General features: G+C 41.7%; 1 protein-coding gene across 1 annotated transcript in view; it reads left to right on the top strand.

Moving 5' to 3' along the window:
- Positions 1 to 26,844, top strand: part of LOC131855308 (paired amphipathic helix protein Sin3b) — a 58,679-nt gene extending 31,835 nt beyond the window's left edge. Inside the window, exons 11-31 of the mRNA XM_059206563.1 lie at positions 180 to 311; positions 1,049 to 1,126; positions 1,659 to 1,764; positions 2,712 to 2,949; positions 3,523 to 3,683; positions 4,292 to 4,477; positions 5,083 to 5,180; positions 5,510 to 5,626; positions 6,010 to 6,186; positions 7,695 to 7,799; positions 8,309 to 8,507; positions 9,368 to 9,535; positions 10,595 to 10,692; positions 11,246 to 11,342; positions 12,769 to 12,878; positions 16,282 to 16,456; positions 18,834 to 19,015; positions 19,914 to 20,057; positions 21,403 to 21,510; positions 23,456 to 23,808; positions 26,076 to 26,844. Of these exons, the coding sequence (XP_059062546.1) occupies positions 180 to 311; positions 1,049 to 1,126; positions 1,659 to 1,764; positions 2,712 to 2,949; positions 3,523 to 3,683; positions 4,292 to 4,477; positions 5,083 to 5,180; positions 5,510 to 5,626; positions 6,010 to 6,186; positions 7,695 to 7,799; positions 8,309 to 8,507; positions 9,368 to 9,535; positions 10,595 to 10,692; positions 11,246 to 11,342; positions 12,769 to 12,878; positions 16,282 to 16,456; positions 18,834 to 19,015; positions 19,914 to 20,057; positions 21,403 to 21,510; positions 23,456 to 23,808; positions 26,076 to 26,214 (3,171 nt within the window). The 3' untranslated portion in view covers positions 26,215 to 26,844. The remainder of the gene's footprint in view (positions 1 to 179; positions 312 to 1,048; positions 1,127 to 1,658; positions 1,765 to 2,711; positions 2,950 to 3,522; positions 3,684 to 4,291; positions 4,478 to 5,082; positions 5,181 to 5,509; positions 5,627 to 6,009; positions 6,187 to 7,694; positions 7,800 to 8,308; positions 8,508 to 9,367; positions 9,536 to 10,594; positions 10,693 to 11,245; positions 11,343 to 12,768; positions 12,879 to 16,281; positions 16,457 to 18,833; positions 19,016 to 19,913; positions 20,058 to 21,402; positions 21,511 to 23,455; positions 23,809 to 26,075) is intronic.
- Positions 26,845 to 27,105: the final 261 nt, after the last annotated feature.

Consider the following 27,105-nt stretch of genomic DNA (forward strand, 5'->3'; position numbering starts at 1 on the left):
TACAATAATATACTTATGCCACTTATTTATCCAATTAATTAATGAATCATACAATTGATTCATATATACCTAATAAGGTCCCTAAGTCTTTCTGTGGTTATATTTTCCAGCCCTATATACAGTCGTTTCGCTCACAGTTGGGAACATGTTGGTTAACAATTGTGTGGTCCATTGTGCAGGTGGCGAAGTTGTTTGAGAACCAAGACGATCTGCTGGCAGAGTTTGGTCAGTTCCTGCCTGATGCGAAGGCGGTGACTAAACCTCATTATCCGCCGCACGCGAGGACTCCACCATTGCTGCCGCCGCCTCCAGTAAGTGTCACAATACAGCATCTTCATTTGTTTTAGTCGTTTGGAATGAGAGACTGGATTTATGTTAGACGACTCTGAGCCAATTAGGTTTTTTTTATTGGGGGGTATGGGCTATAGTCAGGTACTTAGACTTGTAGCAATGTGATCTGGATAGGTTTATTGTGCTCGCCCTTTTTTTTCAGAGTTCGTCACCTAGACCCATCAGGGACAAGAATTGAAGGATATTCTTAGGAGCGATGGTTTTTATCTCCTCAGGATAGAGTGTAAACTTTACAAAGGGATTACGTTTATGCATGAGTGGGCTAAAACCACTTAGGATGTGTAGTGGCGTTTTCTCTTCAGTTTAGCAATTTCTGCAGATTTTTATTGTGCTCTGAGCCATAGAGCACTGAAATCAAATTAAATGTATTGCATTAAATGTGTTACATTGGGTGTGGTATTTTAAATCATAAATTTTGTTTCGCACATTTAGTCATTTCTACCATGTCTGGTGAAACTAGCACATTAGCACTCTATCTATTAAAAAAACCGCTTCAAAATTCGTTGCGTAGTTTTTAAGATTTAAGCATATATAGGGACGGACAGACAGCGACAGCGATTTTGTTTTATACTATGTAATGATACCAAATAATATTGTTTTTTACATAAATTTTGTACTACAATTATGTACCATACCACATAGTATACTAAATATTATTTAGAATATGTATATACAAAATGTCGGTTTGTCAATACAGCAACGTGCGGAGAGCGAAGTGGAACGGTTTGTGACTGCTCAGCCGCCGTCACCACCGCCGCATGCCCACCTCTCGCAGGTAAGGTCTACCATCGACAAACTCACCACTTACCATAATTTAACCTGTCAATTTTGGGTGCACTCTTACGCACGAGATAGCGCAAGTTTTAAGTCATTTAAAATTTTATTTTTTGTTCCTTAGATTCTATTTTCCAAAGACACGTTTAAAACTTGTAAATTATTAATAACTCTATAATTGTGTCTTTGACTACAGTCGGATATCCTCTATTTTGCAATATTAATTAATTATTATAAAAGGTACCGACGATTTGGTCATGATCGCTGGAAAGTATTGGTCGCGAGCAGCGCAGGATCGATCGTTGTGGAGATTTGGCCTCGCCTTTGTTCAGCAGGGACGTCTTCTGGGCTGAAATGATGATGATGATGATGAAATAAAAAGGGAATGAAGCGAGTTAGCGGCGCGCGCAGTATTCTCGTACTTTTATGTACATTTACATGCACATTCATTGAATTAAAGAGTATACGTGTCAAGACAGCTAATGTTCATAATATAGGAGTTGATATATGACTAAAGGAATTAACATTGTCAGCAGATACCCAAGCACACAAGTGCGGTGTCCAGCAACGTGGTGACACCGCCCACGCAGCATCATCATCTGAAGAGATCACCCAGTTTCACATCGTCCAGTCAGATACGTAAGTGTCAATTTAATGTTTCAATATGTCACATATAAAATTTCACTTTTAGTTTATTTTTTGAGATGTATAGAAGAAAGTCTTATGTCCTCGTTATATAAAAGTTCATTACGATCTGTTCAGCTGTTTAGTCATGTATTTATATTTATTTATTTATTCATGAAGAATGTACATTGTATTTGAATATTGATATGATGGTTGATATATAATAAATTTACAAATTATCATAAGAATGTCATTAATAATAAAAATCGTCAATTGAGTACAGGTGTTTCTCTATAAGCGACAAACAGACAGACACTTTAAATTTATAATATTATAGAGATGGCTGTAGCACACTGCGCAGCTTGACAATTCCTCTGACTACCCCATTCTAAGTAACAGTCGTTACGGTATGTTTTGTACATGTTTAATTATGTATTAGAAAAAAAATGAATTATCTAGTACCCATAACACAAGCTATACTTGCCTGAGATCATTTTTTAAATGCTTTATAATGGAATGGTGTCTGCCTGCGCAAAGAATTTACGCTGGCGGTGGACCAGTGGAGCAGGATAAGATTGGTATGATATAGGTCAGTAGCCCATTGTGACAAATTCACCGGAAAATCTGATGGTTTCGAGAGGAAACCTCATGGAGGTCAAACTGATATGGTACAATGCTAATAACGGGTTAATTACTCATTACTACACTTGTTTATGTATGTATTGTTGATCGCACATTACTAACATTCCCCTTTCTCCCGAAGCCGTGGTGGCAAATTCACCATTAATTTATCATGATGGCTTCCAGAGGGAACTGCCTGGACTTCAACCTGACATAGTACATCGCTAGCAATGGGGTTATGAATCCACATTAGTAACAATCCCATTCCCTTATACCTTGGGACTAGATCGCGTGTGATTTGTCCAGGGTAATTATTATAACATATTGAATGTCGACAACAGCATCCGGCCCACCTGCCAAGAAGAGTCGCATATCGTCAGGCGGCGTGATGGGCCCCGCGACGGCGGCGGCGGCGGGCGGGCCCCCGCCGGGCCCCGGGGGGGTCGCGGGCGGCGCGGCGGGGGGTCGCGACGTGTCGCTGGCGGAGGCCTCCAAGCTGGCCACGCTGCACGAGTTCAACTTCTTCGATCGGGCGAGGAAAGCGCTTCGCTCGCAGCGTGTCTACGATAACTTCCTCAGGTAAATTGTGTATTCTAGCAGACCCGGCCACGCGTTGCTGTGGCTAATGATAGACAAATAATATTGCGACTATAAATTGAGATGCTATCCTATCTTTCAAGTTGGATCAAATTACACACAATGTTAAAATCAAATTTGAAATCGGTTCAGTAGTTTAGGAGTCCATCGCAGACAAACAACGTGACACATAATTTTTATATGTATGTTTGTCTAGTTAGAACAATTTATAGCTCTACTCTGAAGGTTAATGAACTATTGCTGCTACTAAGATGTTGTCATATACGAATTTCAAATGTTATAGTAAATCAATATTTTAGATTTAAAAGTGATTAGGTTTTTTATGTATATAGTTTTGAGTTTTATGTCTTGACCAGGCTTGATCTCACTACCTAGACCCTAGAAACCTAGACGCATTCAGGAAGAATTTATTTATTCGTTTACTAAGATAACCCTATTTATATAATTACGGCGAAAAAACATATAAGTTAAACTATTTAAAGTTAGGATCTGTAAAAATATAAATTAAAATAATTATCTATTAGAAATAATAAATCAATTGTTCTAATATAACAGATGCCTCCTACTCTTCACAAATGAGATAATCTCATCCTCGGAGCTGCTGTGCGTGACGAACCCGTTCCTCCGCCGGCACCCCGAGCTACAGAAGTGGCTCCAGGACTTCGTGGGGCTGTCATCGCCTCCACATACACCTACTAACACTGGAATTCATGTTGGTTAGTATGTCTAATTATCTAGGTTTTTTATTTTATGATTTTGATAATGGAATGGTATATAATGTTGTAGTATCGGACTATTTAAAAATAGGTTAAGTATTCAGGTTTTTAAGGGATGATTATGGAATGGTGCTTGTTAAATACCCCCCATGTTAGTGAAGAATGATAGGATAAGTATGAAGTCAGGTTATTTAGTTCATATTGGTGGATTCTACAGCTTTTTTCAATATTAATTCTCAGATAATATGTTGCGCTAATGGTTTACGTTGGCGGGACACCAGTTGAGAATGATTAAATGAGCATGAGGTCAGATCAGTTAGTACATAGTGGAAATATCACCAGAAATTTGACACAATGGAACACAACACTACCCCTGGAAACATTCATGGGATAGTTCATGGAGATCCATGAATGTTATACATTGCTGGCAATCGGATTTATAATCTACATTGCTGATAGTTCCCTTCCCTTTGATTATATAAAATAAGTTAGTAGTTTCCAGGTAGATAGTGTGGAGGGCGATCTGACGGGTACATTTTTAGCAATAGGGCCTTTACTTCCCAATACCATTCCCTTTTCTGTCATGGTGATTGTATGTTGTGATGCAGGTTACGGCAGCAACCCATCGGGTCTGCTGAGCTACGGGCGTGGGTCGCTGACGGGCGCGCCGGGCGGAGCCCCCGGAGCCCCCGGAGCCCCCGGAGCCCCCGACAAGCTGCGGCTGGAGCCCATCGGGCCGCTCGGGGCGCAGCTGCGGCACGACCGCCCCCAGGGAGACGCCGCCATGGATATCGGTCAGTTATATATACGCTACTATTTTTGTCATGGTTGATAATTATATAGTGCACCCGCTTGCGCTAATGGTATACGCTGGCGGGGCACCAGTGGAGGATGATAAGATGAGCGTGAGGTCAAGTCAGGTCAGTTATCCCATCGTGGCAAATTGACCATGAATTTAACACGGTTTGCTTGTAATGGTTTAATTACTACACATTACTAACAAAGTTTATGTTGTAAAACAGCCATACCTATTTAGTATCTTAAACTGGAAAGTAAATATGTCTGTTTGTTACCTTGTCATGGCTTTATGAATATTAATGACGCTTGACATACTATATTTTGAGGTAGATTATAATTTAAGGATGGAAGTGAGGCTATATTTTCTAACAATGCTGAAGTAATATAGTAAAATAGTGGAATAATTCATGAATCTAAATAATATTAGCTTTTGTTTTATTGAGTGTTTGTTTAAAAAGTACTTACTTACATGGACATTCGACATAAATAAAATAAGAATGGCCCTGAAACGGACTTCTATATGTCTTGACATCTATTTTTGTTTAACTCTCTATTTTATTTATATATGTGATATGTTATGTTTGACTGTTCCTCTCAACAGATCTGTCGACGTGCAAGCGTCTAGGCACCTCGTACTGCGCACTACCGAGAGATGCAGCCGCCCGGCGCTGCTCTGGACGCACCGCGCTCTGCAAAGAGGTATGAAATCATCATTATCATCTTATCATCACATATATATTTAAATTATCTTAATCTAATATTATAAACGTAAATGTTTGTGAGTATGGATGGATGTTTGTTACTCTTTCACGCAAAAATTACTAAATAGATATTGATAAAACTTTCCAGTAATATAGCTTATGCATCAGAATAACACATATGCTATAATTCAATAAGCGATATTGTGAATTGGACAAAATAATTGATAAATGTCATGTAAGTGTAATGCAGACGACGTTGCGCAGGTCATCTAGTAAATCATAATTCAATCGTATATATATTATTAATGTTTTTATTTTGTTCTGTAGGTATTGAATGATACATGGGTGTCATTCCCGACGTGGAGTGAGGATTCCACATTCGTGACGTCGAGGAAGACGCAGTACGAAGAGTATATATACCGCTGTGAAGATGAGAGGTTTGAGGTAATATTATCAGCTTGTTTATATTTTGTATTTAAAAAAAAAACGTAATGCAAATACATTAATGTTTACGGTATTTTTATTGTCGAGTAGCTGATGTAATAAAGAGTAACTTGGCTACTGTTATTTTAGAAAAAGAAATTTAAATTCCACGCGGACGAAGTCGCTTGTACAGGTAGTTTAAAATAAATATACTTTCGTATTTAACACACTGCTCTATTACGCGCAGTAATTCCGCCTCGTGTGTTATTGTAACCATGATAATGCACTTATATTGCAATATATAGAATATTTGATATATTCTATATATTACGATATACACTTATATCGTAATATGAATATTTTCATAATAATGCAATATGTAATAACACCAACATGGTTTCCAGCTGGACGTGGTGATCGAGACGAACGCATCCACCATCCGCGTGCTCGAGGGTGTCCAGAAGAAGCTCTCCCGCATGAGCCCCGAGGACGCGGCCAAGTACCGCCTGGACGACTGCCTCGGTGGTCACTCGCCCACCATCCACCAGCGCGCGCTGCGCAGGATCTACGGTGACAAGGTGGTACGGTCGCGCCGGACTCTACGCATGCCGCATCCTCCTCTCTTCTCCATCCCTCTCCTCTTTATACTCCTCTCTCCTCACTCTTGAAACTCTCGTTCGTGTCTGATATTCGATAAAATTTCGTTAAGAATTGACATTGTAAATGGTGGAGAGGAGTCTCTCTCCTCGCTCTTGAGAATCTTGTTTCTCTCTTAGACAACCAATGAAATGTGATTAAGAATTTACTAGTTGAGTAAAGTCGTTCACAGAAGAAAAAAATTGCTGTTAAGTTATTCATTTTGAATGTTGTAATAATTTAGCCATCATCGCACGAATATTTATAAAGATATTGCTTTGTGCGAGGAATCGAACCGGCGACAAGTTATTTGCCATTTCCAATAGATAAAAAAGAGTTTTAGCAATATCTCTTCTCTCGTATGTCTACTATTCTCTTCCTTTCCTCTCCCATCCTTTAGTAAAACCGAAAGCACAAGTAGAACATAGAAATATATAGCATGCAACGTCTTTGAGGCTCGATTTTATATACTTTTAATTTTATTTATATATGTTTTATTTTTATATTTAGCTTTATATACTTTGCGTTATATTTATATATTATATATGAAGCTTTAATAGCTGATTGTGGGGTGTTACATTACCAAATATATGATATAATACCCTCATTAACACTGAATAGTAAAGAACAGATACTATTTTATGTGTATATGCATTCATCTCTAGGTGAAAGTTATTTAAAACTAGCTGTGCCCACGCTTTCACCATTACAATGGACCGTAACAAACAAACATAAATAAAATCTTAACTCTTTACAGTATTAGTACATGTGTTTGATAATGTAATGCCTTCCTGTAAAACTGACAATGATGGCAGGTTCAGTTCCCGTACAATACAAATTTGTATTCATATATTTATATTTGTATCGGTCTGGGTGTATTTTGTATAATATATATATGTATTATCTGTAGTTATAGGTATATGTATAAATGTATAAGAAATAACAAATAATTAATGAAATGATATGGACTAGAAAATGAGTTGAGAAAATAGTCTTCAATCACCTGAACAGTTCATTAGTTGTAGCGTTAGTAGCTATTCAAATGACGAAAAAATCTCATCAAAATCGGTCCTTTCTTGGTGAGACGAACTCGTTGAGGTCAACCTAACATGGTAATGTACCGTAGTAGCTATTCAAATGACGAAAAAATCTCATCAAAATCGGTCCTTTCTTGGTGAGACGAACTCGTTGAGGTCAACCTAACATGGTACGTTACCATGTTAGGTTGACCTTAATGGGTTAGGAATGGGGTCCAAGTCTCCATTACTATCAATTCCCATCCCCAATTCATGTATATTGGCGACGGTTGCCACATGCCATCAGATGGATTGTCAGCTTTTTGATATTCCAAATATATAAGGATTTAATTAATGTGAATTAAAATCTGAACTAACGAACCCTGTTTATTAATAACCAAACTCCAGTCCAAACTTGTAACCTATTACTTCGACAGGCGGTGGACATCATCGCTGGACTCAAGAAGAATCCAGTAGTGGCCGTGCCGGTCGTCCTGAGACGGCTGAAGGCCAAGGAAGAAGAGTGGAGAGAAGCGCAGAAGGTAAAACTACGTTTATACTGAATAATATTACAAATGTTAAAGAGTCTTTGTTACGTTTTCGCATCGAAACTTTTGAATCGGTTATGATAAATTTTAGTAAAGAAATAGAATGAATACAAGAGACAGAAATGGGTTAAACACTGTTTTGAATTTTTGTCATGATTGTTTATGTTTACTATTGTATACAAATTAATCACATAAAACTATCTTTATTCATGTAAATCTATTACAAAATCTTTATATTAAATGTATCGTCAGTTAGGAGTGTTTTCGAGCTAAGAACTGTCAAGAAACTCGAAAATTCAATTAGAGTGTAGTGATCACCAGTATATGCAATTACATTATTGTCAAAATGCACCTCTGAACTGAAGAAGGTATCTCTTGCCAACATACATCAACTCTCACCATAACCCCTCGTGGTGCTCAGATAAATATGGTAGGAGCCTGCTAGTGTAGGTTCAGATACAAGTGAAGGTTTATTATTAATAGTGATACAATTATTTTCACAGGGCTTCAACAAACAATGGCGTGAGCAAAACGAGAAGTACTACCTGAAGTCGTTAGATCACCAGGGTATCAATTTCAAGCAGAACGATCTGAAGGCCATGCGCTCCAAGTCTTTGTTCAACGAGGTGGAAAGCGCGTACGCAGCCAGGAGGCCTGGTCCTCATCTAGAGGTGGACTACAATATGCAGAGCCGGCAAGAAGGTAAGATTCACAATGGGATAGTAGAAATATGTATGTGCATTGGTGAACTGACTTTTGGAGCAAGATTGTAAACTATCTTGGTTGATAAACTGTCCAAATATAAAATTTTAATCTTAATTCTAACTTATTATACCATAAACAAATTTAAATTAAATAATGATTTATTTTGTAGGACATTTTTGTCAATTATGCATTTTTTTTGTTTTTGTTCCTTACGTCCAGTTCCATTAAAGTTACTACTAAGTTTAATTGAATTTGGTTATTTTTATTTATTCATTAATTAGTACTAACCCCATAAAGAACAAAAATGTTGAGAGAAGGGGGGTCGTAAATTTTATGACGTCAGATTATTTTGAACAGTTAACAATTTATCGATAGGTTACAATCTCGCGAAATGGATTATAATATAATAGAGTTTACAATCTTACGGTGATATTACATAAGGTTTAATTTTAATCGTACAAACGGAGACAATGATGAGAGCCATGCGATGTCGTGTGACAGACTGTCAGTGTTGAATACACGCATGCTGCCTTCCTACTGACGTCTCTATTATATTATACTAGTTACTCGCCCCGGCTTCGCCCGGGTGTACATGTATTATATATAAACCTTCCTCTAGAATCACTATCTATTTAAAAAAAATCGCTTCCAAATCCGTTGCGTAGTTTTCAACATTTAAGCGTACATAGGGACGGACAGACAGCGACAGCGACTTTGTTTTATACTATGTAATGATGATTCAGAGGTAACAAATATAAAAATATATCTTTATTGGAAATTAGGAAAGAAATGTTTATTTATGATATTGAATGTAATATTGTATACATTTCTCTACATGATAACAATGATTTCCACAGCAATAAAAATAGTACGGGATACAGCAGAGCTGCTGATCCATCACGCCAGGCGGCAGACGGCGATCCAGAAGGCGGAGAAGCGACGCATCAAGCAGTTGCTGAGGAGGTTCCTGCCAGACCTGTTCTCGCACCCCAGGCAACCGCTGTCTGATGATGAGAGAGATGAAGGTAAGGCCACAGGGATATATCAATGTGGTTTGAAGTTTTGAATCGACATTTTTATATTCTAATGTAAGTTTAAGAGACGGGTTTTAAATTTCATGACATCAGATCATTTTGAATAGTTTACTATTTATCGATAGGTTACAATCACGCAAAACGGATTATAGAATAACAGGTTACAATCTTACGGTGCTATTACATACGGTTTAATTTTATTTGTACAAATGGAGATAATGATGAGAGCCATGCGATGTCGTGTGACAGACTGTCAGTGTTGAACACACGCATGCTGCCTTCCTACTGACGTCTCTATCGCCTCACACACTACATCACTACACTATAATACAGAGAAATTAATAGAATATTCTGTAATAGTCGGTGAATCTTACTAAGATTATTAACGCGGAAGTTTGTGAGTATAGATGGATAGAAATATGTTAATCTTCCATGCAAAAACTACTGAATGGATTTGAATGAAACTACCATAATATAGTTAATAAACACGAAAGTTTAAACTTTCGTGTTTAATATACATTATTTGAATTATTAACCGGGTCTTAACACGAATAATTTTATGGCAAATAAAGGTATTTACCTCTCGACGTTGCACTAGCCGTGGTCACAGCTGACTGTCTCTGACCACTTGTGACCACGGCCAGTGCAACCTAGTCGAAACGTCGAGAGAGGTAAATACCTTTTTACCATAATATAGCTTATATCAGAGTAACATAGGCTACAAATTTCACGCAGATGAACCCGCGGGAATGGCTAGTATATCTTATATATAAAATTCTCGTGTCACAGTTTTCGTTCCCATACTCTTCCGAAACGGCTTGACCGATTCACATGAAATTTTGTGAGCATATTGAGTAGGTCTGGGAATCGGCCGACATCTATTTTTCATCCCCCTAAATGTTAGGGGTAGTCCAACCCTATTTTTTTTTTATTTTAAGGCAAAACAACGTTTGCCGGGACAGCTAGTAACATTATAACTTTATAATTGTACGTACTTTTTTTAATATATATCTATATAAATATACTAAAACAGCGTTTGTTTGTGTCCAGAAGACAAGGACGAGCCAGGGAGCCCAGATAGTCCGTCCGGTGATCAGGCGCCACAGGACGAGAAGGGCGTATCTAACGTGAAAAATGAAAAGCAAGAGGTGAGATAAATATACACTTTATCTTTGTATACATACATGAACATGGGCACACTGAAATGTACAATAAAAATTAGAGTGTATAAGAAAATAATTAAAATAGGTTCAGTTACATAAAAAGTAGTGAGGTAATGCATTAAATGAATTGTTTAATTGTGAGAAGCTTCTGTTTTTTGGAGTCAGAATTTTTTGTTTCCTAGGCGAAATTATGAATATCTAGAGAGATGAAACAAAATTTCTTTTTTTTGTTTAAATAATGTTATGTTACTGTACTCCTTATTAATGTTTATTAACAATTTTTTGTATACATGTAAAGTTTATATTTAAATAGAACACAACAACGATATGTTGTTGTGTTCTATTGTTAAAATGTTTATCCAATGATATATATATTTTTTACGACATATATTTACAACAATATTTGCCATGCTCAACGGCATTGTGGAATTTCTGAACCGATACGGTGTTGAAACCTTCAAGAACTGTATGGTAGATGGCGCTGGTCTGCTAGTTTTGTATATATGTAATTACAAGAATCGAACCTTGTTCCCAGCAGTCGTCGGAGTCAGACAACGCATCGGATAAGAGTAGCAGGAACAACAAGAATGATAAGGAGAACAAACCTAAGAATAACAATAATACAGACAGTAAAGGTAAGGTTTTATATGTATCAAATGATTTTTAATGTTGTTCAGAGTAACGGCTGCTGGTGGTGCACCATTGGAAGGTGATAAGATGAGCATGAGGTCAGGTCTGTTAGACCATCGTGACAAAGTCATCAGTTAGCCCATCGTGATTTTACCAGGAATTTATCACAATGGTTTTTAAGAACCGTGTGGAGGTCCACCTGACATGGTACATTGTTCGCAATGGGATCACCCCAAGGCAAGGTTTAATGTATATCAAATGACTTGATGCCGTTCAGAGAAACGGCTGCTGATGGGGCACTATTGGAAGGTGATAAGATGAGCATGAGGTCAGGTTAGTTAGGCCGTCATAACAAATTCACCAGGAATTTTTCACGGTTTTCGATGGTGTCCAGTAGGAACAGCGTGGAGGGCAATCTGACATGGTACATTGCTAACAATGGGGTTATTAGTCCACATTACAAACAATACTCTACTCCCCACTGTACTTTAAATTTTCTGAAATAAAAGTTATTCTTGATAAGATTAGCATGAGGTCAGGTCAGTTAGCCCAACGTGACAAATTCACGAGGAATTTATCACAATGGTTTCTAGCGGAACCGCGTGGAGGTCAACCTGACATGATACATTGCTAGCAATCAAACGCAAACCCATCTTACTAATATTATAAATGCGAAAGTTCGTGAATATGGATGGATGATTGTTACTCTTTCACGCAAAAACTACTGAACGGATTTAGATTTTACAGAATAACATATAGGCTATAATTTTAAAGGATATTATGTAAATTGGGCGATATATAATGATAAGTGTGATGCAGACGAAGTCGCGCCAGTAGCTAACCAGTTTATAAAAAAGCAGCAGTCGTTTAAGTATCATTACATAGTATAAAATAAAGTCGCTGTCTGTCCATCTCTATGTATGCTTAAATCTTTAAAACTACGCAACGGATTTTGAAGCGGATTTTTTAATAGATAAAGTGATTCAAGAGGAAGGTTTGTATGTATAATACATGTACACCCGTGCGAAGCCGGGGTGAGTAGCTAGTAATGGATAAATCAATATCCTAAATGTTTGGGAAACTACTCTGCTACCAAAATGTTAGGAAAAGTACTATGTATATATATAGTGAAAAATGAGTGGAAGCGTCAGTTTCGTACCTGTATGGTTCTGCGGATTTCTTGGGCTTCAGGGTCTCGAAGGTATCTTCGCTAGCTTTCCAGTTTCACAGTAGGTTTCACAGTTCTAATTTATTTTAATTCACAACACAATGCGCGCGCGTCATGGCCGCCGTACAGTCGGTTCAGTACTAGGTAAGGGAGGGGAAGGAAAGACGCGGGAACACAAACTAACGGACTCTAATATAATAATCTGTGCTTACGATGTTACAGGGTAGATTTTGAACACTAAAAAAATATGTTTTTGTTTACAGACACCAACGCGCCGAATAGTGTGAAACGGAACAGCAGCAACGAGGACTCGGTGAAGTTGGACATCAAAATGGAACAGGACGAGGACGATTACAGAGATCATCCGTCTAATGTAAGTTGTTTACTAGTTGTACACCGCGGCGTTCTTCGCTCGGGGTAGTCTATTTTACTTGCTGACAATGTTGGTTGTAAGTGTAAGGATGTTGAAAATATACCAAGAATTATAGGGTTGTATGTAGTTACGAAGAATAAAAAATAACGTCTTTATATTTTTTTTTATGGATACAGTTTTTAATATATCAATTACAAGTAATATAGAGGTAGGTAATTCAAATAGAGCATTAAAATACAAGAGCGCATAGATCGTGTATAAATATTGATGCTTACCATCCGTGCAGATGATGTCCCAAATGTCTTGCAAAAAATATATAATTTATAAAAATTACACGGAAACATCAATGCGGTCCACCATCATCTCGAGACCGGCAAGCCGACCCTTCTGTTCCTTACGGAGACACAGATATCCTGTCCGGCTGATACTTCGTACCTTACGTATTCCGGGTATACACTTGAGCACAAATTTGTGCGTCGAGCTTATGAGGGGGTATGTTTTTTGTATGTCCGGGAGGATATTTGCTGTCGCCGCCTTCTTGGCCTAGAAAAAAAAGACCTGTCATATACTATGGGTACGCGTAGATCAGGGTGAGTACACCGGTATCTACGCGTGCCTATACAGGTCTCATAGCGGTGACGAGGACACGACTCGTCTGTTTGAGCACCTCAAATCACGTCTGTTAAAGTTCTTGAGCAATATTCCTCCGCGAATTTAGTGATACTTGGAGACTTTAATGCCCATCACACCGAGTGGCTCCGTTCTCGAATCACTGACCATGCGGGGAGAACTGCTCACGAGTTTGCCCTGGCCTATGGATTCTCATAACTGAGTTCATTCTCCAACGAGAATACCAGCTATCGAGACCCATACGAGCTTCTTACTGGACCTTCTGCTGACTACAGGTTCGGACGAATATTCAGTCACCGTGGAAGCGCCTCTTGGTCCTTCGGATCACTGTCTTATTCGATCCCAAGTACAGTGCACACAACCTGCCACACACCGAACACCTGGTCGACGTCGCATGTGGCATTATAAGTCGGCAGATTGGGACAGATTGCGAGAATTTTACGCGTCGTACCCATGGTAGCAGCCCTGCTTTGCATCAGAAGACGTCGATACCTGTACAGCCGCCGTTACTGAAGTCATACTTGCGGGTATGGAATGTTTCATTCCAAATCTGCTAGTTGCTTCAGGGGCGAAAAACGACCGTGGTTTAATAGGTCATGCAGAGAAGCCAGACAGGCTAAAGAAACTGCTTATCAGGCTTGGACCACGGCTCGTTCCAACAGGGATGTTGGCGTATCTGATGCGAGACGGAATTTAAATGCTGCGTCCAGGTTTAGTAAGAGAGTAATTCCTAGAGCCAAATTGGGGAGCGACTAGCCCGTCATCCTTCTGGAAGTCGAGCCTTTTGGTCCCTAGCTAAGGCTGCCGAAGGTAACTTTAGTCAGTCGTCCTTACCACCACTACGGAAGCCGAATGATAACTTGGCACATAGTGCAGAGAAGGCCGATTTGTTATGCGCTCTTTTTGCCTCAAATTCGACTTTACTTTTCGACGCTGGGGACACTATACCTACTACCATCCCATGGTGTGGTAACTCTATGCCGGAAATATCCGTAACACAACGGAGTGTCCGGCGAGAGTTGCTGTCTCTCGACGTCAACAAGTCGAACGGGCCAGACGGCATACCGGCTTTGGTGCTAAAGAAGTGTGCTCCTGAGTTGTGTCCCGTACTCACGCGCCTCTTCGCGCTTTCATACTCCTCTGGGTAATTTCCGTCGTCATGGAAGACCACCCTTGTGCACCCTGTGCCAAAAAAGGGCGACAGGTCAAACCCATCGAACTACAGGCCTATCGCTATCGCATCTTTGCTCTCCAAGGTGATGGAGCGTGTAATTAATACACAGCTCCTATGGCTTTCGCCATAATCGCTCAACTGGTGATCTTTTAGTGTATCTCACACACCGCTGGGCTCTTGCCATCGAGAGCAAGGGCGTTGGCAGTCAGCCTTGATATGGCGAAGGCATTCGATCGAGTTTGGCATCAAGGTCTTCTATCGAAATTGCCCTCATACGGAATACCAGAGGGATTATGCAAATGGGTCGCTAGTTTTTTGTCTGGCAGATGCATCAAAACCGTGGTCGACGGTTTGCTCCGATAGCATGGACATTAACGCTGGCGTCCCGCAAGGCTCTGTTCTCTCCCCGACACTGTTTTTGCTGCATATTAATGATTTGTTAACTACGGTTGACATTCATTGCTATGCGGATGACAGTACTGGGGACGCGTCTTACACGGGCCGCGCGAACATTCCTCTTTCCGTTGTGGAGTCAAACCACGAACATCTTGTGTCTGAAATCGAGAGTCGATTGGGGGCGATTGAACTTAGTTCAATTCAACCCTACCAGGACACAAGTCTGCGCGTTCACCGCTAAGAAAACCCCTTTTGCTGTGGCTCCGCAATTCCAGAACACCAGTCCAGTCCATTACCATCTCTAAGAGCATTGGGATTCTCGGTGTCGACATGTCTAGCACAGTTGAGTTCCGTAGTCACCTCGAAGAAAAGGTCAAGCTGGCGTCCAAAAAGCTCGGTGTGCTGAATAGAGCGAAGCGGTACTTCACTGCGAACCAGAGAGTTCTATTGTATAAGTCGCAAGTTCGGCCGCACATGGAGTACTGCTCTCATCTTTGGGCAGGAGCACCTGGATACCAGCTCGGTCCTTTTGACTCGGTTCAAAGACGTGCTATGAGAATTGTCGATGATCCCAATCTCTCTAACGGTATCGAACCACTTAGCTTGAGGCGAGACTTCGCATCGCTTTGTGTGTTCTACCGATTATACAACGGACTGTGTTCTGATGAATTGTTTGATATGATGTCTATGGCTACCTTTTATCATCGTACCGCTCGCCATCGACAGGGAATTCATCCCCACACGCTGGAACCTAAGTGGTTTCGGACAGTGCGGTTTCAGAGGAGCTTTCTCTCGCGTACACTTAGATTGTGGAATGAAATACCTGCCGAGGTTTTTTCGAGAGACTACAGCATGGGGTTTTCAAGAAGGGTATATTAAGGTTTCTTAAGGGTCGGCAACGAGTATGTGACACCCATGGTGTTTCAGGCGTCCATAGGCTACGGTAACCGTTTATCATCAGATGGGCCGTGCTTGTTTGCCATCTAAGTGGCATATAAAAATAAAATATAGAAAACATCTAGACCGATACAAACAATCATACTCATGAATACTAATATTTGTGCCATGCGAGGAATCGAATCCGCGACCGTCGGACGTAGAGCGGCGTGCTAGACCGCTAGACTCACCGAGGTCGTCAAATAACAGATAATCCGCGGAGGGATATCGGTGAGTAATGTGATGAACGTTGTGTGTGTGCGGCAGGAGGCCCGGTTCGTGTGCACGGCGCCGTGGTACCTGTTCCTGAGGCTGCACGCGGCCGTGTGCCAGCGGCTGGCGGGCGCGAGGCGGGCCGCCGCGCTGCTGGCCCGCCAGCACGCCGCCGACGGACGCGCCGCGCGCCCGGCCGTCGCACACGCGCTCCGCCTCAAGCCCAACAGTCAGTGACACTTACATATATATATATATCACACCGCCGCGCTGCTGGCCCGCCAGCACGCCGCCGACGGACGCGCCGCGCGCCCGGCCGTCGCACACGCGCTCCGCCTCAAGCCCAACAGTCAGTGACACTTACATATATATATATATCACACCGCCGCGCTGCTGGCCCGCCAGCACGCCGCCGACGGACGCGCCGCGCGCCCGGCCGTCGCACACGCGCTCCGCCTCAAGCCCAACAGTCAGTGACACTTACATATATATATATATCACACCGCCGCGCTGCTGGCCCGCCAGCACGCCGCCGACGGACGCGCCGCGCGCCCGGCCGTCGCACACGCGCTCCGCCTCAAGCCCAACAGTCAGTGACACTTACATATATATATATATCACACCGCCGCGCTGCTGGCCCGCCAGCACGCCGCCGACGGACGCGCCGCGCGCCCGGCCGTCGCACACGCGCTCCGCCTCAAGCCCAACAGTCAGTGACACTTACATATATATATATATCACACCGCCGCGCTGCTGGCCCGCCAGCACGCCGCCGACGGACGCGCCGCGCGCCCGGCCGTCGCACACGCGCTCCGCCTCAAGCCCAACAGTCAGTGACACTTACATATATATATATATCACACCGCCGCGCTGCTGGCCCGCCAGCACGCCGCCGACGGACGCGCCGCGCGCCCGGCCGTCGCACACGCGCTCCGCCTCAAGCCCAACAGTCAGTGACACTTACATATATATATATATCACACCGCCGCGCTGCTGGCCCGCCAGCACGCCGCCGACGGACGCGCCGCGCGCCCGGCCGTCGCACACGCGCTCCGCCTCAAGCCCAACAGTCAGTGACACTTACATATATATATATATCACACCGCCGCGCTGCTGGCCCGCCAGCACGCCGCCGACGGACGCGCCGCGCGCCCGGCCGTCGCACACGCGCTCCGCCTCAAGCCCAACAGTCAGTGACACTTACATATATATATATATCACACCGCCGCGCTGCTGGCCCGCCAGCACGCCGCCGACGGACGCGCCGCGCGCCCGGCCGTCGCACACGCGCTCCGCCTCAAGCCCAACAGTCAGTGACACTTACATATATATATATATCACACCGCCGCGCTGCTGGCCCGCCAGCACGCCGCCGACGGACGCGCCGCGCGCCCGGCCGTCGCACACGCGCTCCGCCTCAAGCCCAACAGTCAGTGACACTTACATATATATATATATCACACCGCCGCGCTGCTGGCCCGCCAGCACGCCGCCGACGGACGCGCCGCGCGCCCGGCCGTCGCACACGCGCTCCGCCTCAAGCCCAACAGTCAGTGACACTTACATATATATATATATCACACCGCCGCGCTGCTGGCCCGCCAGCACGCCGCCGACGGACGCGCCGCGCGCCCGGCCGTCGCACACGCGCTCCGCCTCAAGCCCAACAGTCAGTGACACTTACATATATATATATATCACACCGCCGCGCTGCTGGCCCGCCAGCACGCCGCCGACGGACGCGCCGCGCGCCCGGCCGTCGCACACGCGCTCCGCCTCAAGCCCAACAGTCAGTGACACTTACATATATATATATATCACACCGCCGCGCTGCTGGCCCGCCAGCACGCCGCCGACGGACGCGCCGCGCGCCCGGCCGTCGCACACGCGCTCCGCCTCAAGCCCAACAGTCAGTGACACTTACATATATATATATATATATATATATATATATATATCACTAGCTATTTATACCCTTAGGGGTGGAATTTATCAAAATCCTTTCTTAGGCGATGTCTACGTCATAGTAGATTTATGCATGCGAAATCTCAGCCCGATCGGTTTAAAAAAGGTTTGACAAAGTTTCATATAAACTTTCATCCCCTATTTTATACCCTTGGAGGTAGAATTAATCAAAATCCTTTCTTAGCGGATGCCTACGTCATAACATCTACCTGCATGCCAAATTTCATACCGATCCGTCCAGTGGTTTTTTGGGCTGTGCGTTTATAGATCACTATGTCAGTCACCTTTGAGTTATATACATATAAATGATTTTTGAGTTATATACATTGAAATTTCATATGTTCCCTAACAATGACTAACATTGTTAGGGAACATATGAAATATAGAACCATCTGTGTCGTACCCGTATGCTCCTGATACAGTTTCCTGGACTCCTTAACACGAGCCAGCGTCCAAATGATATTTTAACTAGTTTTCACATATTTTTGCACTCAATTTGTAATAAAATGTTTAGACCCGGCCGACTCTTGGCCCGGTCTACTAGTATAATAATAAATATCAAGTGTGATGTAGACAAAACTGCGTGAATCTGCTAGTAAAAACATAAATCAGCATCTGTAACTTTATTCTCCTCTCTCCAGATCTGCCAGCTGATGCGTCATCACCATCAGAATATTACAACGCTCTGCTGGAGCTGGTGAAGGGAGTCCTCGACGGGAACATTGACTCCGCGGCATATGAGGACGCTGCCAGGGAGATGCTGGGCATCAAAGCTTACCCGGCGTACACGCTCGACAAACTCGTCTCCATAGCCGTCAGACAGGTTAGTACGTAATAGAAGTGGCATACGGCCAGCCAGATGAACACTTGGTTTAGTAATACTTGGTTAATAAAAGTTGCAACTGTAGAGATAATCTAAGATGATAAGACACTTTGAACATTTCTTTTTATTTTATATTACAAACGTCTTAGACAAACATACTATAACAAGTGTTCAACTGCGATTATCAGAAACCATTAGGCTGGCCGTATGTTTGATTATTAATGTTATTGTTTGAGATAAACATGATTATATGTTACTTTTTAGCTAGAAATGTTTATAAATTGTATATGTATGGAGACAATGATGAGAGCCATGCGATGTCGTGTGACAGACTGTCAGTGTTGAACACACGCATGCTGCCTTCCTACTGACGTCTCATAACATGATTATTATCCTATAAAAATTATTTGAATGATTTTTTGAAACTATCAGTACTGCTTTAAAAAAGATTATTACAAAACTAAAGAGTTTATAAATGATAATAATGTTTTTGTAGAAAATACTTAGAATTCATAGCGCTGACGATTATATCTGATTGCACTAAGAATGAGTGTGTAGCGGCTTCTATCTTGATTAATGCTACACCTTTCACTTGTTATTGTGTATTTATTTATTTAAAATAACATTTATTCAAAAGACAAGCAGTTCTTTTTGTAATGGTTCAGCGTTCCGAATGAGTGGTAAAATAAAAAAAATATATAACTATACTCAAGAATTTATTACGATAGATTTTACGGGGGACCCGCATGGTATTTTTATACCGATGCGTCTATCAGTCCATTTTATTAATAATTCTTTTGACCCTTATATCTATAGTGTGTACATCGCACCCTCGCGAATCGCCAGTTTGCCAATATAAATAACATATATATAAGTGTATGTGTGTATCGTCCGTCAGTTGCAGCAGTGCGCGTCTGAGCCGTGGTCGGTGCGGGCCGCAGAGCTGTGTGCGCGCGGAGGAATGAGAGGAGCCAGTGCCGGGTACATGCGGCGAGCTGCAGGCTACCTCCGGGGAGCACACGCAGCCTTCATAGTGAGAGTGGTCAGTACACCTCCACAGCCGGACACCTGCGGCCACACGCAGCCTTCATAGTGAGAGTGGTCAGTACACCGTCCACAGCCGGACACCTGCGGGCCACACGCAGCCTTCATAGTGAGAGTGGTCAGTACACCTCCACAGCCGGACACCTGCGGCCACACGCAGCCTTCATAGTGAGAGTGGTCAGTACACCTCCACAGCCGGACACCTGCGGGCACACGCAGCCTTCATAGTGAGAGTGGTCAGTACACCTCCACAGCCGGACACCTGCGGCCACACGCAGCCTTCATAGTGAGAGTGGTCAGTACACCGTCCACAGCCGGACACCTGCGGGCCACACGCAGCCTTCATAGTGAGAGTGGTCAGTACACCTCCACAGCCGGACACCTGCGGCCACACGCAGCCTTCATAGTGAGAGTGGTCAGTACACCTCCACAGCCGGACACCTGCGGCCACACGCAGCCTTCATAGTGAGAGTGGTCAGTACACCTCCACAGCCGGACACCTGCGGCCACACGCAGCCTTCATAGTGAGAGTGGTCAGTACACCTCCACAGCCGGACACCTGCGGCCACACGCAGCCTTCATAGTGAGAGTGGTCAGTACACCTCCACAGCCGGACACCTGCGGCCACACGCAGCCTTCATAGTGAGAGTGGTCAGTACACCTCCACAGCCGGACACCTGCGGGCACACGCAGCCTTCATAGTGAGAGTGGTCAGTACACCTCCACAGCCGGACACCTGCGGCCACACGCAGCCTTCATAGTGAGAGTGGTCAGTACACCGTCCACAGCCGGACACCTGCGGGCCACACGCAGCCTTCATAGTGAGAGTGGTCAGTACACCGTCCACAGCCGGACACCTGCGGGGTCAATGTACCGTCCTACAGCCGGCTACCTGCAATAGTATATCCGCAAACAGTGACAGAATTACATTTGAATTGGATGGTAGATGACGGTACAAGTCGACAGTCAGTTAAGTACATTACTTTTTATAATGAGACCCACTTGCGTTACATTTAAAAAAATGGAGTGCTCTTTACTCGATTCCAGTATATGTGTTCTTTTCAGGTGTTTTGGAGGTTGTTAGAATAAACACTACGTGCTGTACTAGGGTCCTAGGGTCCCCGCAGCGCGCGAAGTCTTTAACCTGCTCGCACAATAAGAGATTAAAATTTGTATTATCAATGAAATAGTATTACCCATGTTATATTGTTGTAGAATTGCAACAATATAACATATATAAGATTGATTTTAAACAACGAGATTATTGTACCAACGTTGAGGGTTATATCTCATATATGATTGTAGTCTTGAGGATTTGTTATTTACGTTTATGTTGTTTGCAGTACGGCGGCGACGAGTGTAAGGTGACTTTTGAGTTGCTGGAAGGCACCGGCGAAGGTCGCAGTTCACCGCACAACAACGACAACAGCCGCCTCTCGCCGACCAATCAGGTATGATACATGTTTATTATATAGTGAAAAATATGACCTACGTTTCTTGATGTATAAGTTATGTTACTGTAAAGTTCCATTAAAATCTGCTTCGTAGTTTTTGCGTTATAAAGTACCAAACATCCACCTATCTATATACACTAGTAAATTTCCGCGTTAAAAATATATATTATATTTACTCATTTACGGCTACTGATTAAATATATTTCCGCAACAAACATTAAAATAGCATTAGCTGGTGGTCACTACAATCATTACTTTGAATTTACATAAATCTATATTTATTATAATCATGTACAAGCTCATTGGAAAAGAATAGAGCGGACTTTCTTGTCAGTTCTTCAGATTTAATTTATACATTGATCTATATTTATTATAATCATGTATAGTACAAGTTCATTTGAGTACAAGTTCAAGAGTTGTGATTCTTGTCAGTTGTTTTTAGCTCGATAGCACTCCGAACTAAAACGGTAAATTTGACGTATCATAATAGTCTGTAATAGACCTACATGATTGTAGATACATTAGATTTTGAATTACATATGCTGCTGCAATGTCCATGTAATTATTTGAAATACCATCACAAAGGATGTGTAATATAGCATAATAGTATATATAAGCAGTATAATGTACGATGTATGTATGGAGACAATGATGAGAGCCATGCGATGTCGTGTGACAGACTGTCAGTGTTGAATACACGCATGCTGCCTTCCTACTGACGTCTCTATTATATACATACTATCTGTCCAGGAAAACGTTTCTTTTGCCTTAAAATAAAAAAAAAATTAGGGGTGGACTACCCCTGACTGAAATATAGATGTTGGCTGGCAGACCTACTCAATACGCTCACAAAATTTCATGAGAATCGGTCAAGCCGTTTCGGAGGAGCATGGGAACGAAAACTGTGACATGAGAATTTTATATACAGTGGACCCGCGGTAATCCGGCCCCCCTGTAATCCGACATTGTCTATTATTTGTTATTGAATATTACTTTGACAATATACTTCAGAGTGCATATACATACATACATATATAACATAGAATCTTATCACTGGATCTGTAATTTGTCGGATTACAAGATACTCTTTTGTAAAAAATTCCGGACTATAAGCAGAGGACCCTTAAGCAGCACTCTATAATCCGACAAATACGATGGTCCGACACTGCCCTGCAAAACGTTTGTCGGATAACCGGGATCCACTGTATATGTATATAATATAAAGAATCATCATTGGATCTATAATTTGTCGGATTACAAGGTACTCTTTTGTAAAAAACTATACGGTAGTCCCCGTATAGTTTTTAGGGGGTTTAAGGGGTCTTAGGCAGTACTCTATAATCCGACAAATTCGATAGTCCGACACTGCCCTGCAAAATGATTGTCGGACTACCGGGGGTCCACTGTATAAGATTTATATACCAGCTGAGCCTGCAATTTTGTATATAAATAACTGTATTGTTTGTAATTTTGTACATGTATGTTATTTGAAATTGTTGTAACTGTTGTTAATTGTTTTATATTCTAAATTTGTATTCAAAATGTATAGTTTCTTTTGTAGATTCTTGTTTGTCACTTTCACTCTATTCTGTTATATGTCAGTAGTCTATCCTAATATAAATTTATCCGTATACCAAATAATTTTCTTTTTCTTACCTATACATGTATAAAATAAAACTACAATAAAAACTGTGCGCAAATTGTGAGAATATGAAATGTATAGTTTATGTGTTATTCTGATGTATAAGGTATTGTAAAGTTTTATTAAAATCCATTCAGTAGTATTGCGTGAAAGAGTAACATACATCCATCCATTCTCACAAACTTCTGTGTTTATAATACAGATTTAGTTTATAATATAGTAAAGTGACTAACGATATTAAAAGCAATTTAATAAATGTTATTCTATTCTATTCTAAAAGCCTTTTCTGCTTTGCGTTAGTGTCGAGGGTCGTCTCTATCGACGGGCAACGGTTCGGCGGCGCTGTGCGTGTCGGCGGTGGAGCGGCTGGCCGCGTGGTCGCTGTACACGGAGCGATACGCCCGGCCGGATGGTCCGCCGGCGGCGCGCCCTCACAAGCCCGTGTTCCTGCGGCGGACGGCGCGCGCGCTGGCCGGGCCCGAGCCGCCCAGGAACGCGGCCCAGCACCACGCCGGACAGCTCGGACACCACGCCGGACAGCTCGGACACCACCCCGGACAGCTCGGACACCACGTGCAGCACGCGCGCGCGCGCAGGAAGCCGCCGCGGCTCAGCGACGCCTCGGAGTGCACCATCATGAACAACACGCTCAGGTCGGTCTCATTATTGCTTGATTTGTGCCTTAAAAATTAACACATTATGACCGGGACAGGTTATTGTACCCATTCCGAGGATTGCCAGTTATAAAGTACTAGAACTAGTTACGCACATTGCTGTTTAAAAGCGAGGAAGATATTAGTACCCGTTTAAAATAAGTAATTTTAAATGACACAAGGGAAATGTATATATTTATTAACTTTTTCTAAAATAAAAGTACCCTAAGTTACGTTATTATATCAGCTACCTGCCAAAAAACATCGCGTCAAAATCAGTCCAATCATTTCAAAGATTAGCCGGAACAAACAGACAGACAGATAAAAATTGTAAAAAATATTATTTTGGTGTATGTATCTAAAAACTGTTATTTCAATATTAAAAACAGACAATCCAATTTTATTTATATTTAAAGATAATCAAGAAATTAAGAGCTACAGTGCTCTTTATCAAACTCCAATATATGTGATATTTTCAAGCCGTTTGGGTGGTCGTTGAGTAACTTATGGAGTAATTCGTTAGAGTGGACACTCGGCCAAGCCGTATATTCTGAGCTTGTCTAGTACAAGCTCAGAATATACGGCTGATATATACTTGGCTGAGCTCCTTTAGTACTGGGACTAAATTCGGGAAATGATAGTTCGCAGAATTGGTTGTAAACCATGATGCCTTAAGATAGTCTTTAAGAGAATGTTCTGGAACCATTGGAGAATTTCAATGTTAGAGCTACTAACAATATACCCACAGTTGTATGCTGTAAAGATAGTTTTTGAATTGCAGACATTGGTAATTTTATTTACACATTTCAACTCAAAAATGTAAACTTACGACTATTCGAAAGAGCAACACATAAGTTTCTTGCACCTTATTGTGATTCAAAATTCAAAATATCTTTATTCATGTAGATGTATTACAGACTGTTACGATATGTCAAATCTACCGTCAGTTCGGAATGATTTCGAGATGAGAACTGACAAGAAACTCAGCTCGTATTCTGTGCAAATAAATGTTATACGTGTTTACAATAATACAGATTCATTGTTAAATTCAAATTTGGGAAAGTAGAGTGACTAGTTATAAATTACTAAGATGTCATGCCTCTTATCCTGTAATTTCACTGCCTAATCTATTCTACAACTGAAAATCAAACTTACAAACTAAGCTGCTTGGCGGCTGAAAGAAGTGAGACTGATGCAGACAACTTTTTAGTCTACCTCTGGTATTTATCATTACATAGTATAAAACAAGTCGTCGCTGTCTGTCCCTACGTATGCTTAAATCTTTAAAACAACGCAACGGATTTTGAAGCGGTTTAATAGATAGAGTGATTCATGAGGAAGGTTTATATATATAATACATTATATATATAGTACACCCGTGCGAAGCCGGACCGAATAGCTAGTTTATATATAAAACATGTCAGCGACTAAGTAGTTATTCCTTCTTACTATAATAACAGTCTATTAATATTGTTAATGCTAATGTTTGCGAAGAAGTTTGTTTGTCACACGCGTGTGGTACCTCGGGCGTTTCGTGGTATGATGTGAGAGGTACTGTTCATAGGCGTATAGGCGATGTAATACTCATATATACGCGATGGTTATCATTTACCACCGTGCTAGTACATTTACATAGATTAATGCTTAGTTTTCATAGAACAAATTTATTAATTAACTTGAGCAATACTCAAATTTCTTGTGATGAGTCTGCGTTCCGAATTAGTGGTAGAATTACTTGGTGACTATTCAAAAATGCTTATATTGAGTTCATTTGAATAAAGATTATTTCTATTTCATGGCCTCTAAGACGGTGCGAATTTTAGTAATATCTACTGTTAATTCCACTGTGTAACAAACGAACATGTCTAAATAAAGATGCGGTTTCTATGTTAATTGACACATGCCTATCCTTGTAAACTAACTATATTAACTTGGAATAACATTTTCTTAAATTGCAACACGCAAGTTTATTATTAGTTTTTCTTGTATTTACTCTGTGTTCCGAATGAGTGGTCGAATTAAAAAATATGACTATTAAAAGTGCTCAGTGTCAGGCTGTTTTCTGTATATATTATGTACATGTTTATAAAAAAATATTTATATCAGCTTTCTAGTACTAATAACACAAGCTTTGCTTAGTTTGGGACTGATGGCGCTGTGTGAATTCTTCTGAAATATTATTAATCTCTTGTGAACACTTCGCTTTCCGAATGAGTAGACTCAAAAATGACTATTCAATTGTATTTATGTGAGCGTTTGTATTGCAGGCTGCTGACGTCACGTCCGCTGCAGCTGTACCGCGCGGGAGCCCTGTCGGCGGCCCGGTCGGCCTCCGCCGCCCGGAGCGCGACCCGCAGGCGAGACCGCTTCCACGCGTGGCTGGCGGCGCACTGCCGCCCTGATTGAACCGAGCCTATCCGTCAGGGTTGCCAATCTAAATATATGTCCTCCTACTAACGTGGACGGCAGGGTTGTCGCACCTATCCGAGCCGCGGAGCGGGTGAGACGTGGCAGTAAAGTTACAGGGTATTGGAATATAATACGACCCATAGCACAAGCTCTGCTTACTAGGGACTACTTGTGAGGCAAGATGGCGCTGTGTTTACATAAAATAAACTCAGCTTACCGTGGGACTAGATAGCGCCATGTTTATTGTCCAGGGTTACTTATTATTGAAATATATGATTTATTAATCAGGAGCGGCGTGATGTGTCCAGTTCTATTTGTGATATGCATTGTTAGCGTCAGGTTTTCTTACTCAGGAATGCAGTGATGTGATATTTATGCTATTTATGAGTATAGGCATTAGTAACGTCAAGTTTGACTTAAATAAGAGAAAACGAGGCATAGAAATCTTTTATATTTCATACTGTTGTTACTTAGCAACAAGGCAGGTCGACAGCTTGCAATTAAAGTTAAATAAGGAAAGATGAGACGCAATAATTTCTTTTTTCTCTTATCTATCTACGTTTCCTTTATAAGCAAAATGCACTAAAATCTCTTATATACACTCCCATTATACATTTTAATAAATGTGAGGGGAGGGTAATCTATTAACGTCGTCTGTGATTCTCCTTATATGTTTTAGAGAAGAACAATGTTTGTTAGCAGCTACGCTATCAAACTAAATAAAAATAAAATGTTTTAAGGTCTCGTGATTTTAGTAATGATTTAAAAATTTCTATATTCATAATTGTATAGTGTTATGTCACAGTAAGGATTGTCACGGCTGTGACAATGATCAGGGGCGTGTTGAAATATATTAAATATTTGTGACATGTACATGTGACTGTGTAA

The sequence above is a fragment of the Achroia grisella genome, unplaced genomic scaffold, assembly GCF_030625045.1.
Source record: "Achroia grisella isolate CSIRO2021 unplaced genomic scaffold, CSIRO_AGI_Agris_v1 utg1360, whole genome shotgun sequence".
Lineage (NCBI taxonomy): Eukaryota > Metazoa > Arthropoda > Insecta > Lepidoptera > Pyralidae > Achroia > Achroia grisella.